At 30.7% G+C, this 16,632-nt stretch overlaps 1 protein-coding gene across 1 annotated transcript; it reads right to left on the bottom strand.

Moving 5' to 3' along the window:
- Positions 1-1,517: 1,517 nt before the first annotated feature.
- LOC134682052 (uncharacterized) lies at positions 1,518-15,743 on the bottom strand. The gene is made up of 4 exons (XM_063541650.1): positions 14,975-15,743; positions 9,421-9,497; positions 5,262-5,358; positions 1,518-1,698 (listed from the first exon to the last, which is right to left on the bottom strand). Exons 1-4 carry the CDS (start codon positions 15,204-15,206, stop codon positions 1,547-1,549), a joined length of 558 nt encoding a protein of 185 aa, XP_063397720.1. The 5' UTR covers positions 15,207-15,743; the 3' UTR covers positions 1,518-1,546.
- Between the last annotated feature and the right edge of the window lie 889 nt (positions 15,744-16,632).

The raw sequence follows: 16,632 nt of genomic DNA, 5'->3' as shown, positions 1-16,632 counted from the left end.
GAAGGTCTGGAATGATTTAATATTCGGGATGTCGGATTTAACTAAATGTATTATTTTTCATTAAAGATTAATGTATCATAACATACATTTTTTTCATTTTCATAATTTCAGTAATCCTTTTTAGTCATATACTTTTATTCCTTTGTTCCGAAATTTCTCATTTTTTTGGGAGAAGATTTAATATCAGGCGCCACTTCTTATCTCTTTGTTTGAAAGTTAAGATAATGATGTTTACACCAAGATGTCGTTCAATGATATAGGATAGCCTGCATGTATAATTGTAATCAGTTATATAAGGTGACTTGGCTGAGGGACACCTTCTTAAAACATTGAAAACTATTATTCTGAGTTTAAAATAATATCTTGGAATAAATACAAGATGCATCTTATACATTAAGCATTTCCACATATGTTTTACATTTTAACAAATGGTTTTATCACATTTCAGCAAACATGTGTTGCCCACTTATAACTATTTTGAACAGAACCACTTGGATGTTGACAAATTTGATCAGACCTACGATCTGTGGTAGAAAATATCGGTTTACAAATAACAGAGTACGTCTTAGCTTTACCGTATTCTTGATTTTTATGAATCTGTTCGTTTGACAATAATGATTCGATGCAACACAGCTGTTTGACGTTTTCTTGTATTCCCTGGTTATAGAATTAGCAATTATGTTCTGAACAAAGCTTAATAACTCCTGGTTGTTAATGCCTCTCTCTCTTTACGAGACAAGATAATTCAAACTTGATCGTCTTATCTGCTGGTATAATTCATTTAAATCAGTGACTATAAAACTACAGAATGATGTTATAGTGTTTGGTACTTCCTGGTTTCATGACTCTTAAATTTTGAAGGACAAATTTGAATTTAAAACAAAACATCCATGCACAACCCCTTTCTGTAATTTTTAAATCATTTCAATTAAGCAGTCGGTATGCAGATACGTCTCCGTGATCTTTTTTTAACGATTTATAAAGCAAACACAATTCTTACACGACTGTCGAACAATTGAGAGGTTTAACTTGCTATAACCATTTCGCTAATAAGAATATGTCTGAACCAAATAAAGAATATGACAGTTGTTTTCATTCGATTGGGATGTTTGAACTTTTGATTTTGCTTTTGTTCCTGGACTTTTCTACTGGAAACATCCTTTTAGTTCGGTATTTTTGTTATTTTCCTTTTGGCCTTATTTATAATAATACTTCTAATCAGTTATTTACAGATCAAAGCAATTGTCGTTTCATCACATCATCCTTTTGTTGACTTTAGTATTATAACGAATGTATTTCAAACCTCAACCCAAGGTCTCGTCTCGTCGCGGAGTATCTCATTTATCCAGATATGACTAGAAGTTAGAAGTTAATTGTATTTCATGAGAGATGTTTTATATTATATTGTCATACACATTGTACTTTGATTTAAAAAAAAACATATAATATTCATACCCTTGGTATATATCATACTGTTAATTGATTTATGAACATTGTATCAATGGTCATTACAATGATACGTTAAGAGATGCAACATATACTTTTGTCAACTATCACTGAAAAACTCTTGCAAACAACGGCATTGGTAACAAGTTAATAATATTAACAGCCGTGAGCATATGTTTCTGTTTGAACAACATTTATGTTCACTGTTTTTATCGATTAGAGGTTTACGTTCTCCTTTGTATGACGTTTTACCTAAAAGATAAAAAATAAGATATTAATTGTACATCGACATAATCAATAATTAGCTAACATATTGGTACGAGTTGCTTATTTATGGTGTTTTGCCAGCTTTTATTCTTTATTTTTGTTGTTCTCAGACGTTGTAATTTTTGCTTCGAATTATGAGTTTTTACTGCCCCATTCCAGTCGTCTGCGTTTATCACAATAATAGTATGTATATATCATATATATGCATAAACTAAAAGTAATGACTCGGCAGGATAGTGTCAAGGGATATCATCTAAAGAAGATAAGAAATTATTCACATGTTTGCACTTGTCGATACAAATGGACACAAACAATTAGAGAAAAAACACCATGACAAAAAAACATACAACAATCCGGAAAACTCTAAAACATAGAAAATAAAAACTCTACAGAAATACAGGGGCGGTCTCATCTGCTCTGTTAATTTGTTTTCTTTTTGCGATTCAGGTTACCTCTTTACGTGTATAGCTATGTCTCTTGGATGGTTTCATGCATCCAAACAATTGTCATACACATTGTACCTTGAAAAAAACCATATAATATTCATACCCTTGCTATATATCATACTGTTAATTGATTTATGAACATTGTATCAATGGTCATTACAATGATACGTTAAGAGATGCAACATATACTTTTGTCTTTTATTTGTTTTTTTGTCTTTTATTTGTTTTTGTTCTATTATTAAGATTACTTTTACTGTTGAATGGTTTTATGTGATATCCGTTTGACGTGGCTCGGTACTTATACATCTCGTCAATGTGTTTGTATTGGCTTTCATTTTTTGGTGATTTGTTTTGTATATGTGACTCTTTGTATTTCTTTTGTGCTTATAACGTGACTCTGTACTTTAAAATATCACGTCAGTATGATATTTGTCTATAATATGTCAGTTGATATATATTTTTTATATTATGAATTACTATATACGTTGAACCACAAACGTTAAAATCAAAATTTTAAACCTGTATGCGTACATTGCCTATGCAAATTTTAAAATTGTTTGTATGCACATTGAACGAAAAATTTATGTGACGTATATAATTTTTCTGACGTCAGACACTCAAAGCAATCCATGTGTTCGTAGATAGTAGATGTTTTTGTGTCCTGTTAAATTGTTCCTTTTAAAAGTTTTGGATTCTCATAAATTCTATGTATAACTTTTAGACTAGTTTGAATCTCGGTCTATTTCTGTAATTTATTCTTATATACTTTTGATTTTTTAACCCTGTATGCGTACATTGCCTATGTAAATTTTAAAATTGTTTGTAAGCACATTGAACGACAAATTTATGTCGTACTTAATTATAATCCTGGTACCTTTGATAACTATTATGTGACGTATATAATTTTTCTGACGTCAGACACTCAAATCAATCCATGTGTTAGTAGATAGTAGATGTTTTTGTGTCCTGTTAAATTATTCCTTTTAAAATTGTTATACGATGATGACTGATGTACCCATATTTTGACTATTTTATTAATAGTGTGACTGTTTATTTAACGCATCATGTAAATGTAGCGGAATTTGATGAGACTGTTATTAAAGTGGGAGGGTTAGCGCTATAGAACCAGTTTTAACCCACCATTTTCTACATTTGAAAATGCCTGTACCAAGTCAGGAATATGACAGTTCTTGTCCATTCGTTTTGATGCGTTTTGTTTTTTGATTTTGCCATGTGATTATGGACTTTCCAAATTGATTTTCCTCTCAGTTCAGTATTTTTGTGATTTTACTTTTTGCATGGCGAAAAGGTGAATTGTTATTTCTACATACTGCATAATTAATGTTTTATTGGTTTTTTTTAAGTATTGAGGTTAGTTGTGAAAATATGAGTTGAAATTTGCTGTTCCATCAATTTTCTTAATTGTAGAAATCATGTATGATGTGTATGAGAAAGGAAAAGAAAAGTGGTATACATGTATGGTGTATGAGGAAAATTGTACGATGTAATGCATTATGGTGCTTGTTGTTATATATAGTGTTTGGTACAACAGGGAAGATAATGCAGTATTCGTTTTTACAAATTATGGTTTTCAGATCAATTCATTTATATAACTGCGTTAAATAAAACGAGTTCTTAGAAGTTTAATCAAGCTCATTATTCTTTCGATTCTATTGGTTTTCCGACTCACTGGCTTTGATTTCCACTTCATAACCAATTTTCTTTTTATACAAAATTATTCCAAACGAAATACAATTAGGAAAATACGGATTAACCCAAATCAAAATATGGCTCAAGGTATATTAGCGTTTGATTTACTTTCCAAATATCAAACATTGAAAAATCAGATCATAGCATACATGTATGTTAGAGTTGATATTTATAAAAGAATTGACATTTAAAGAATCGTAAAGTAGCCTTCGGGAAACGTTCTTGATAGATAAACTTTTTCTTTGCGTGTTTAAAGGGTGACGTCAAAAGCTTTTTGATCTTATTTGTAAACTAGAAATTAATAAGTCTGAATTCGAACTTGACGTGCATAGCAGAATATATTTTAATTAATCAACGCCATTTTTCTTTGAAGATGCAAATAGGTTGTCATATAAAAGAGATTTCTTTGCTTTATGATTGAATGTTTTGACCAAGGAATGATCTAGTATAATATAATTAAATACAGTTTACGCTTAGAGAATGTATTCTTACAAATAAGTACATATTCGGAGCGGCAGTAATTTTCTTAACACATTTAACCAAAACACGAAATATACAGAATAAATCTAGCGAATGATACTGATTTTACCAATAATTGTAGGACTTGATTATAAATCTTACAATATCCAACTTGGTGCGTCTAACAACAGTTCAATGCATTCCCGGAATCAAAAGCATCATGCAATCTTGAACCTAAGTTACTTAACAAATTCAAACGCACTTATTGCAATGAAAAATTAGAAGATAAAATTTAGAATAGAAATGGGGAATGTGTCAAAGAGACAACAACCCGACCAAAGAAAAAAAAAAAAAAAAAAAACAACAGCAGAAGGTCACCAACAGGTCTTCAATGTAGCGAGAAATTCCATGCATCATAACTTAGAAAAGTATGACCTATAATTATAATTGAAATAGAAAAAGAAAAATCTTTCAACGGATAGCCTTCTTTGACAAATGTTTATACTTGCTTTCTAAATCATTATAGACACACAACATTCAATTGTTACATACACGAAAAGATACCGTTTCTTTATAAAAAGTTCAAAGTTACAAGAGCAGATAGACATAGTCGAGAACTGTGATGTGGAAAATAAGTATGTTTCAGGTGCTACATGTATGGACTATATGGAACACTCCAAATGACTCGGTTGAAAGCGATCCATATTTTGTATGAATATATTTCTTTTCAATTTGGTTTTATCAATTATGTCATCTTTTTGATGAACTGGCCGTCGGATATGAGAACAATTTTGAGCACGTTTGTTCCTTCGTAAAAGTGTTGCCATGGGACTCTATCTCATCTATAGTCGTTAATAAACAAATCATTCAAAAGAATAGAATTTTTTTTTTGTATCGTATAAAACGAAAATGCATTTTTCTATATTAAATTACCTAATTCTTTCATTTCCACAGTGTCCTGCGCTGAAGAACCTTTATTATTTCCCGTAGTTTTCTTTTTGGAAATATTTTCATTTGAACTAACATCATCCTGAAATATATAATAAACATCTACTTCTATGTTATTCTAAAATGACTTAATCAAAGGTTTTATTTGTTTAATGCAAGAAACTTAACTTGTCCTATGCATATATCGGGTTCGAGATTGTTTCTCTGTACTAGCTAAGACATATTGATTCATTAAACATAAGCATTTGTAAACGGCAATTCCAACATTTTTTTTTCAATCCCGAAGGGACATAACTCGAAAAAGATGAAAGTGATACAACACAAATTCAAACTTTATCTACTTATGTATTTATGTATGGTGGTTATACATATTGTGTATACATTTCATAACACTTGTTTTAGCAAACGCAAGTGAGAGCTTGGCTATCAATTTCGAGATAGACGGACGTACACACCGACAAGGGACAAGACTATACAATATAAACTACTTGAAGGTTGTTATCTGCTCTTTGATCGGGTTGTTGTCTTTTTGACCCATTTCCCATCTCCATATTCAATTGAACTTATAAGAGGTTGACGCACTGTCATCAACAATTATAGTCAAAAGAATATACAATATGTTACGTTGTTTGTCACTTTGTGTATTGACAAGACTTAGTGGTGAATAAACTTACACAAAGATGCAAAGATCTGCCATCAGCACTTATAATCCATTTAGGATACATGACTTCAACTAACGATGCGACGTCTTTAGGCTCACTTTGTAAAGTATTATAGTAGACTTTTACAAGATGTGCATGTCTTACATTACATTGGGGTTATACAGAGAATTGAATAAAGAATCAGTGTAAGTGAGGTGGTTGGAGTCGTCTATTATACACCTATTTCTAGACATTAAGGTTTATTAAATTTTATAGCACACATACCTTTCAAGGGATTGTATATTTATTGATTTTTTCATTCTTGGAGTCTCGAGATGACGTATGCTTTAGTAGACATTGAACAGCAGTGAATGTCGTTAAACTGGTCATCTTCACAAAAACGATTTGACCAACACAACATGCACAAGAGGCGGAAGACAATACCAAAGTGAAAGTCAATATTTTAAGTAGAGTGAAAAACGGTAATGTGACGGAAGTGTTACTGTTATAAAAGACCGTATTTTATAGTAGATGTGAATATAAAATTATAAAAGCATGATCAAAGAGAAATATAAAGACAATCTGACTTATTATATTTTTTTTGATGTTAGCAAGCATAACTATTTTAACATTCGCCAGGCATAATTTCATTTTCACACAAATTCACCGCAAAATTACAGTCGGATTGGTGTTGCTTAAACTTTAGTTTTCTCGGTTGTTTGTATAATTGTTTTTAGTCATTGCATATTTTTATGTTGTTTGTATAATTGTTTTTAGTCATGGCATATTTTTATGTTGTTTGTATAATTGTTTTTAGTCATGGCATATTTTTATGTTGTTTGTATAATTGTTTTTAGTCATGGCATATTTTTATGTTGTTTGTATAATTGTTTTTAGTCATGGCATATTTTTATGTTGTTTGTATAATTGTTTTCTATGTTGTTTGTATAATTGTTTTTAGTCATGGCATATTTTGATGTTGTTTGTATAATTGTTTTTAGTCATGGCATATTTGTATGTTGTTTGTATAATTGTTTTTAGTCATGGCATTTTTTTATGTTGTTTGTATAATTGTTTTTAGTCATGGCATATTTTTATGTTGTTTGTATAATTGTTTTCTATGTTGTTTGTATAATTGTTTTTGGTCATGGCATATTTTTATGTTGTTTGTATAATTGTTTTTAGTCATGGCATATTTTTATGTTGTTTGTATAATTGTTTTCTATGTTGTTTGTATAATTGTTTTTAGTCAAGGCATATTTTTATGTTGTTTGTATAATTGTTTTTAGTCATGGCATATTTGTATGCTGTTTGTATAATTGTTTTTAGTCATGGCATATTTTTATGTTGTTTGTATAATTGTTTTTAGTCATGGCATATTTTTATGTTGTTTGTATAATTGTTTTCTATGTTGTTTGTATAATTGTTTTTAGTCATGGCATATGTTTATGTTGTTTGTATAATTGTATTTAGTCATGGCATATTTTTATGTTGTTTGTATAATTGTTTTTAGTCATGGCATATTTTTATGTTGTTTGTATAATTGTTTTCTATGTTGTTTGTATAATTGTTTTTAGTCATGGATTTGTCAACTGATTTTTATAGTTCGTTCTTATATTGTACTATTATACCACTGTCCCAGGTTAGGGGTGGGTTTGGATCCGGCTTACATGTTTAATCCCGCCACATGATTTATGTATTAGCCTGTCCCAAGTTAGGAGCCTGTAATTCAGTAGTTGTCTGTTGTTTATGTGTTACATATTTGTTTTTCGTTCATTTTCTTTTTATATAAATAAGGCCGTTTTCTCGTTTAAATTGTTTAATATTGTCTTATCGGGGCCTTTTATAGCTGACTAAGTGGTATGGGCTTTGGTCATTGTTGCAGGCCGTACAGTGACCTATAGGTCATCTTGGTCTCTCGTGGATAGTTGTTTCATTGGCAATCATAACTCATCTTCTTTTTTATATTGTCATTTGTTTTCGACTTCTGAGTTTTAGTGCCCCTTTAGTATCTTCTTCTCTTTAGTTTTACCACAAACTTATGTTGGTTTCTTACATAATGTGTACATACTGTTTGTTATTGGCTCCGAAGACCACGAATCTATTTAATGTACTCAGACTCAGAAATCAACCAATCAAAACACTGGATTGGTGTTTCGAGCACAAATTTTGTACATCGAGTACTGAGTGAAATAGTCTGACCGACAGACCTTGTCTCATTTAACTTGCATGGAATTCCCATTACTTTCAAATGTTTCAATATGTATATTTTCATATTTTGTAGGTATTATTTCATACAAACCAGTATCATTGAATGTGTAATTTAAGTGTTTAAAAAAGGTTCAAATATAGGTAACAGTATCAGTCAGGATTCTATTTCGTCAAAATTATCTTCCCATTACGCCAGTCCATGTTCTCAATCCTAGAAATTGAAGCCATTGTAAGGATGACGCGCTACCTACTTTGCTCTTGGAAACAGATAAATTTATCCGAATTGCACCATTACGATCCTTATATGTCAGTTGTATTTTAAAAGACAAATGTATCAACTAGCTAATGAGCATCCGTTAATGATCTTGTCTGCATTTATTCAACTTAAAACTATTGTCTGATCGAAAATTCATAAATATTTAAAAAAAAATCTAATTAAAAATTTCGTGGAAAGGCAGACTAGATTTTTTTAGTGTAGATAGACAATAAACCCTAGTTATCACATACAAAAAATTAGAATTTTTCGAAGATATACATTTTCATCATCCAACTTGAAAGACTGTCGTCAAGTACTTTCATTAAAAACAATAGCTATTCGAACACAACTTTTCTGTTTTTGTGACTCATTAGATAGGTATTTCACTTGACCCATATATTTCATCTTTTAGTACTGTGATTTGTTTGTATTATAAAATCAACCTGTTGCTTTGATATATAAAAACAAAAGAATCTGAAGCGAGACGATGTATGAAATATTCTTACTTTGTACGATATCAAGACAAAATATTCAACTCAAACACGTCCCTACATAAAAAGGTGCACTTGATTTTCTCTTTTCGATACAATTGTTACCCATTTTGGAATTATTTTTCTTGAGTCACATAATGGAAGGGCAGACACGAAAATTACTGAACTAATAGATTGATATGTTTTTCGTCCGTTGTATTTTTTTTCAAAAAAATCGGAGGTTATGCATTGTCGTCATCCAACTTGAAAGATACCTATGTCGTCGACTTATTATCTAATTGTTCTGCTTAACTATGTACTAGATAAATTGAAAACTTATGCAAATGGTGTTTTAACACAAAACACCTCGTAATTGCAAATATGAAAATTGTATTATTTCTGGTTTCTATTAACGTTTAAAGATTTCGTCACTATGGTAAACAATACTGAAAACATTTATCGCCTTCTCTGACAAAGAGCTTCGATTCTTTTTTTCTATTTCAACCTGGTTTCCGACTGGTATAAAATGAAATAACATATATATTATAGCATTTGAAATGCATTACCTGACCGCAACAGTGGTCTGAATTTGTGAATCTTTGGTCTACTTGAAAACGGATGGACTTGCTGCATTCTTCGTCTTCTGCAAAATATAAAATAATCATTTACCAGTGTAAGACGTTTTTGTCAAAAACTCTATTTGATGTGAACATTGAATTTCATAAATACTTGGTTTTGAAAATATAAAAAAAAATTTATCTGTTTCTACACATGTGCAAGTTCATGTTCAATGCTGTGTATATTTTATTGTTAATGGTTATACCAAAGAATAATGTCAATAAAATTGAGAATCGATATGGGTAATGTGTCAAAGAGACAACAACCCGACCATATAGCAGACAACAGCAGAAGGTCACCAACAAGTCTTCAATGCAGCGAGAAATTCCTGCACCCGGAGGCGTCCTTCAGCTGGCCCCATAACAAATATATATACTAGTTCAGTGATAATGAACGCCATATTAATCTCAAAATTGTACACAATAAACTAAAAGTTGAAATAATACAAGACTAACAATGTATATTCACAACATTTATTAAATCCGAACTCGCGTATGTAAGAAGATTAAAAACTTTTGTGCGTCATTCATACCCAACGAACTTTTTTTTTATAATAAAGAACAATATAAAAAGTGATTTAAGACAACAGGAAAGTATAAGATAAGCTGCCCAGACACCTTATTGATACTTATCTCTCAATTATGTCCGCTTAAAATGAATATTTGGTTTTAGGACACTATTATCCCTCTTCATTATTGAAAAATAGTTGTAAAATAGCATATAAATGCAAAAATAGAGAATTAATTAACCGATTACTTGCCTCTCTATCGTACTATATTACGTCTTTTCTTTTAAGAGCCTTAGCACAGTTGCACTAATAGAAAAGACAGAATAATTAATTCATTTTCAGATGGAGAGCTTTTTTTTCTTTTTCCGGAATTAATCCGTTTTACTCATTACTGTCTGGATTTGATGTCGTTATCCGCATTTCACAAATAATTAATCGATTAAGAAAATAAAAATATCTAAAAGGTTTGCACTTTATACTTCATAATCTCTATAAAAGATGGTCTGGATGGGGTCCTTGTGTTAAAAAAATGCTTATTCTGTAAAATTCTAATCAAATTTTGTTCACCTCTGTATATTTATTTAATTTTTTGGTTTCTTTATTCTCTATGTTTTTTGTTTTCCTTAAACAGGATTACAATATATATATTTGTCTTTTCCCTACCATTTTTGATTTAACACCCCATTTTTTTATTTCCAGATTGTTAGCTCAAGTTGGCTATTAACTTAAAACCCTTCTGATTCTGACACTTCCCCCATGAAAGATGCTGCGTCCTTTTTGTCACTTTAATGTTTTAGCCTACTGTTTTGAGATACATTTAAGTAAATTACTAGTACTACGAGTTACTTGAATTGGATTTTCTTATATGATATACTTTCTACGCAGCTGTTTGAGCATATTTCTTGTAAATGGCTTTATTATATAACTACCGTTGTATTCATTGCTGTTGTTTGGTAAAGAAAAAATATCAGAAAATAATTAAAGATCACTAGGAGTACAGGACTGTTTCAAAAATGATAAGATGTGATATGATAGCAAATTAGACAACAGACACAGAAGTTCACATGAAGTAGATATAAGTAATTGCTTGTTACCGTTCGGCCTTCAACAATGAGGAAAAACCTTTACCATTCGCTCGTCGGTATTTGTTTGATTAATATGTTAGTCAGTAGATAAGACGTTTTGGTATCCGTTTTGCATGTTTGATCATGTGTATGCGTGTTCATTGGCGGCGACCGACTTGAATTAAGCCATATTTGACAACAAAAACTTAAAACTGTTATTAGGCTATCTGGATCTTTTCATTAATAATCATAAAACGATCTTGCGATTTAAGGACATCAGAATATCTGTTGATGCTTTTAGCAATTTAATGTCCAGTTCCTCATCAAAAAAGCTAATCAGTGAAGCTTCTTTTAAGTTTAAATAATCCTGTTGATTTTATATTTAAACGAAGATGTCGAGTTTTCCTCCATGAGACGGCAACTCGATGATATAGATTACCATTTTCCCAATTTTTTTTTCATAGAAAACAAATCCGTACCAGGTAGCAGACTTCAGCAGGATTAAACCATTGTTTTATTTCATTCATATATCCTTTGTTTCGTTATCTAAAATCTAAAGATTAAACTACACTCGATACTGAGAACGTCCAATCATCATTTGAACATTCGTAAAAACTGTTTCCATGCAATGCAAGAGGGGGAAATAGGGGGTCCGTTAACATGTGACCAAAACCGCGATTTTTGCAAAAAACAGTAAACAGTAATTTAAAGATCGATAATTTGCGAGAAACCTTGAACATGACACCAGAAAAAATACGCAATAGAACAAAAATAAAAATCATAAAAGAAAATTTAGCATCCGGATATTCTCTAATTGCTATTATCTTTTTGATTTATAATAATTTCACAGACTCCGCAATGTCAATCTATTTATATTGCCTTCCTTTCATCAATATTTCATCATTAATATTTCATTACTTCATCTCTCTGTGGTATCCGAGATGACTGACATTAAAACTAATACCATTACGAATTGCTTTTATACTCGGAACACATCAGGAGATTTTAATATCATCTTATTGTAAGCCTAAATAAATTATGAAGTAAACTGCTCATATCATGTAAATATAATTATAGTTATCTTCATAAGCTTGGTCTTAACTATATTAAAAACGCTAAATCTTGTCTTTCTATCCTTTTTTAGCATTGAAATTACAGTAAAAGATCTATTTCTGTATATATAACGATAAGGGAAGCGGCATAATTGCCAATATTCTTATTGTTCGCCAGAGCCCAAATGCAGGTGATTTGACCTTCTACAATTATACATGTCGCCTTCAACAACTGTTCATATCATGGCAATACAATTAGTTATCTTCATAAGCATGGTCTCAACTAAATTAAAAACGCTAAAGCTTGTCCTTTTATATTTTATAATATAAAAAAAAATACATTTATATAATATAGTTTCTAGTATAAAGATAAGTACATGCGGAATAATTGCCAATTAGACGGCTATTTACCAGAGTACTAGGGGAAGAGTATATGAACAAATACAAGACACCTTAATTCCTTCAATAATGAGCAAACTCCGTTCTGTATAGAAAGAAACAAAAAAAGTGTCTTGATTTATTTGTTCCTCATAGGGTGATGTGAGAACATACTATAAAAGAGGGGAGAACGATAAGATACCAGACGCACAGTCAAACTCATAAATCGAAAGTAAACTGACAATGCCATGGCTAAAAAATTAAAAGACAAACAGACAGGTAATAGTACAGAAGACACAACACAGTGAACTAAAGACAAAGCAACACGAACCCAACCAAAAAATTGGGGTTATACATGTATCAGGTGCTCCGGTGGGGGTAAGCAGATCCTGCACCACATGTGGCACCCGTCTTGTTGCAGTGTTATTACAATAACGGTTAATAATATAATTAGGAAGGTCAAGTTCGTGGTGGAAAAGGTGTGAACTCGGAGCACCAAAGTCATGCTCGAAACATGAAATCCAGCATTTTGATTGATTGATTTTAGAGTATAAGTACAAATAACTGACTCAAAAGTTTTATGACTCATAGGCCTGGCATGACTAAAAAATTAAAATGACAATGTACCTTCCATTACTTGAATCAATTACACTTGGCTAGGTATTTTTATATGGTTGAGAATATTTCGAAAGGAAATAAAAATTGCTATGAGATCGTTTGATAAACACTAGTACTATAATTCAAAATTGAAAATCATTTTGCACAAATACGATCGACTTATTGACGCCATTTTGTATTCGGTAAATCGGTAGAAGACTTGGACACGCTGTACTTTAATTTCCAGGTAATATCGGTTTTATTTCCAACATTAACTTTTTTAAAACTAATTATACCTGAACGAAGCATTCAATTGATCGATAATTTAAAATAACAAATCATTGTTATTTAACTTCAATGTTTACGTTTAAATTAGGTTCTTGGTGTGGCATCGATTGTTGTTTTTAAATGCATCAAACTAAAATAACGCTTAAATTTATAAATTTACCATACATATGGCATTCATCGATGAGCAAAATCCATTCTTCATATTTAACTTTAAAATATCCCGACATGACAACATTGGAAACAATGCAAACAAGATGACTAATTAATTGGTTGCTTTATTTCCAAAACCATAAACGAAAAACAAAATGTAATAAAAACTAACAACTTACGACAAACACACAAAGTTCAGAAATGAAAGGACTCGTAATTGCTGAACGGTAGTTCAAAGCCAATAACAACTAAACTCTTTTCTAGATATACAATTTCATTAGGTACGATGGAACCAAATGGTATGATAGTAAAGTAAGATGCCTAAAAATTCTCAACATGTTTTGTTAGTAAAAATGTCCATATGCAATTGCTTATGATCGCTTACTTTACTTAAATTTGTTTTATTCGTTTCATTTAAACATATATCATTATTATGTAATTAGGGTGACTTGCTTTCGGATAATGTTTCCCTAATGTGTCCTTCTTCTAAACTGTTTAATCACTCATCTGGTTTGTTTGATCTCAACTCTGACGTCAATATTCTTGCTTTGATTTAATTTGATTTAATATAATGTCACGATAAACGACGACTATATCTGACGACATCTGACATAAGAACACGATTTCTAAGTGAAATTATTAAAAAACACAGATACACTTTTCCTGTATTCTATTGAGAAATGCTGTACGATACGATGTTTCACTTTTATCAACAGTTATTTCATTAGAGGAGACATATTGTACCACTTCGTAATGGAAGAATCTACATTTTGCCAGCCCTCATTGAGTCAAAAATCGCTATTATAATAATCGTTAATATGTTATGTTTCTTTTTCTGTCATTCGATTTATTCATTCGACTACCTTTGAGTCCAAACAATATATATGCATTATATATTTCATGTTTCATGTCATACACAAAAAGGGTCATTTTCATTAATCGAGAAAAGACATTAAAGTAGAAAAGACAATAGAACTAGATTTGCTTGATAAAAACGTTCTGGAATTATTTGTCCTAGTATATATTGTAACTTGAAGAATAGTGCTGACTATTTGTTGTGTAATGCGCATAATCTGACTAGAAACCTATTCAAATAAAAAAAAATTATCAACAAATATATACGCAACATTGATTGAGTTTAAAATGGAACGTGTTTGTGTTTAAATCTTATTGGAGAACGATGATAAAGTAAGACTCAGTCACGTGCATGCATTTGCAATCCATTTTATAGTGATAAAAAATGAAACTGTTTGTTGAAAACAATATCTACTATCAAATATTTTTTTTTGATTTCAAAATAAAAAAGATAGATTCAAATGGATAGATTATTCATGCAAATGAAGAAAACAGAATAGTAAGCAAATTCATAAATAAAAAAACAAAGAGGAAAAAGAGCTTAGAAATTAAAGATAGCCCAAATGAGTTACCAGCATCCAGACCCATTGCACCAAATAAGTAATCTTACCTGGTGTATCTTCATCCATACATTGCCCATTTTGTTGTAAATAAGTGTTTAAGTAATCCTCTTTAGCCTTCTCAATCACGTCTTGTATAAATACATCAATTTGTTTACAATTTTCGTAATCTACCGCTTGTTCTCTATTCCATGCAAATTTCAATCGAGGTCGTTTCTTTCTTTCCGGATAAGGCGACGATGATTTTTTCAACAGAGCCTTTTTCAGACTTTTATCACTCATAGTTGTTTTTCAATAACTTTCGGCACAATACACCTTTCCTTTCGAGTGACCTTGGATCTTTTTGTATCTTTGAACTAGACTAGGACCACCATCGATTATTTAGTTTAGTTACATGAAGTTTCTCTGCTTCATTTATCCTGATTTCGTAAAAACTTCTCCTCGAATAAATCGCAATTATTTCATGTATATACAATCTACACAGAAAAATCTTCACAATCACTTTGTAAGGATGTATAAAGGTTTGATATTGGTAATGTAAACAACATATCAAGTTCCTCGCTTTTATTCTTTCATGATTTTATTAGCCTCTTTAATATTTTAATTTAGTTTGCTTATTTTCCTTCAAATAACTTAATCAGTAAAGCCATAACCATTCCATTGACTTTTATATTCCTGTGCATTAAGTTTAATCATCTGAATGTTTTATTTTCTACGATCTGTATCGTCTAAATGTTTTATTTTCTGTACATCTATATCATCTAAATATTTTATTTTCTGTATCTTTAATGTTTTTTTGTCCTGATGGATGTGCATGTAGCGTTGAGCTGGAAAGAAATGCATTGTCAGGGTTATCAAAAAAATTCTTATCATTAATAAAAAAAAAATATTCATAAAGCAAGGAGAATGTATCTTAATTACAATGCCATATCAAAATCTTATTGTATTCTATTCCCCCTGATCGATATTTAGTTCAGACCAGACAGACCGGTTTTTACGATCTCTTACTCAGATGACTTCCTGTTTGAACCAAGGTCATCAGCAATGAATTAAGGGAGGTAAAAATTGGAAAGTGAACATTTCAAAATTGTGATAATTTTATGAAGCATATTTTCAAAGACGAATCTAAGTCATTTAAATGCGTTGTTTAGTGTAATTACTTTGGTTTAAACATGTCTCTATGAAAAGTTTTATGTACAATACATTCTTTGAAAAATGCATCAGGTAACTTCAATCTGTTCGACAAAAGTTGTGTAATATTAGAACTTATCCGGATAAAACCAAATAGCAAAAAGGTGCATTTGTATGCATCATATGCGTCAATTAGTTTGTACATGTATAAATTTTAAAAAAAACAAAAAAAAACTAGGTAGATGTAGACATAGGAATCACCGTACGACCTTCAACAAAGGGGAAAGCCCTTATTAATTTTTAAAAGGCCAAACAATTACAAATGTAAATTAATTCATTACCTGAAAGTAATGGCTTAACTTATGATGTACAAAATAATGAACGGAAAACAAATATGTTACACAGAAACAAACTACAACCACTGAATTGCAGGCTCTTGACTTGGGACAAGCACTTACAAAATGTTGCGAGGTTAAACTCGTGTTCGTTAATTATTGTTATCAAATCTAGCATGTACGCTTTCGTAACAATTATAAATACAAATGATGCAAAAAATGGTATCGTTTTTTTATAATTA

Source organism: Mytilus trossulus, chromosome 8, assembly GCF_036588685.1.
Source record: "Mytilus trossulus isolate FHL-02 chromosome 8, PNRI_Mtr1.1.1.hap1, whole genome shotgun sequence".
NCBI classification, from domain to species: domain Eukaryota; kingdom Metazoa; phylum Mollusca; class Bivalvia; order Mytilida; family Mytilidae; genus Mytilus; species Mytilus trossulus.
Note: the sequence above shows the minus strand (reverse complement) of the source record. Positions and strands in the feature narration are given on the sequence as shown.

Coding starts and splice junctions, on each gene's coding strand:
- LOC134682052 (XM_063541650.1), bottom strand. CDS start 15,206: ATGAGTGATAAAAGTCTGAAAAAGGCTCTGTTGAAAAAATCATCGTCG. Junction 5,359..9,420: donor CAGACCACTGTTGCGGTCAG/GTAATGCATTTC, acceptor TATATATTTCAG/GATGATGTTAGTTCAAATGA. Junction 1,699..5,261: donor TGTGGAAATGAAAGAATTAG/GTAATTTAATAT, acceptor TTTATCTTTTAG/GTAAAACGTCATACAAAGGA.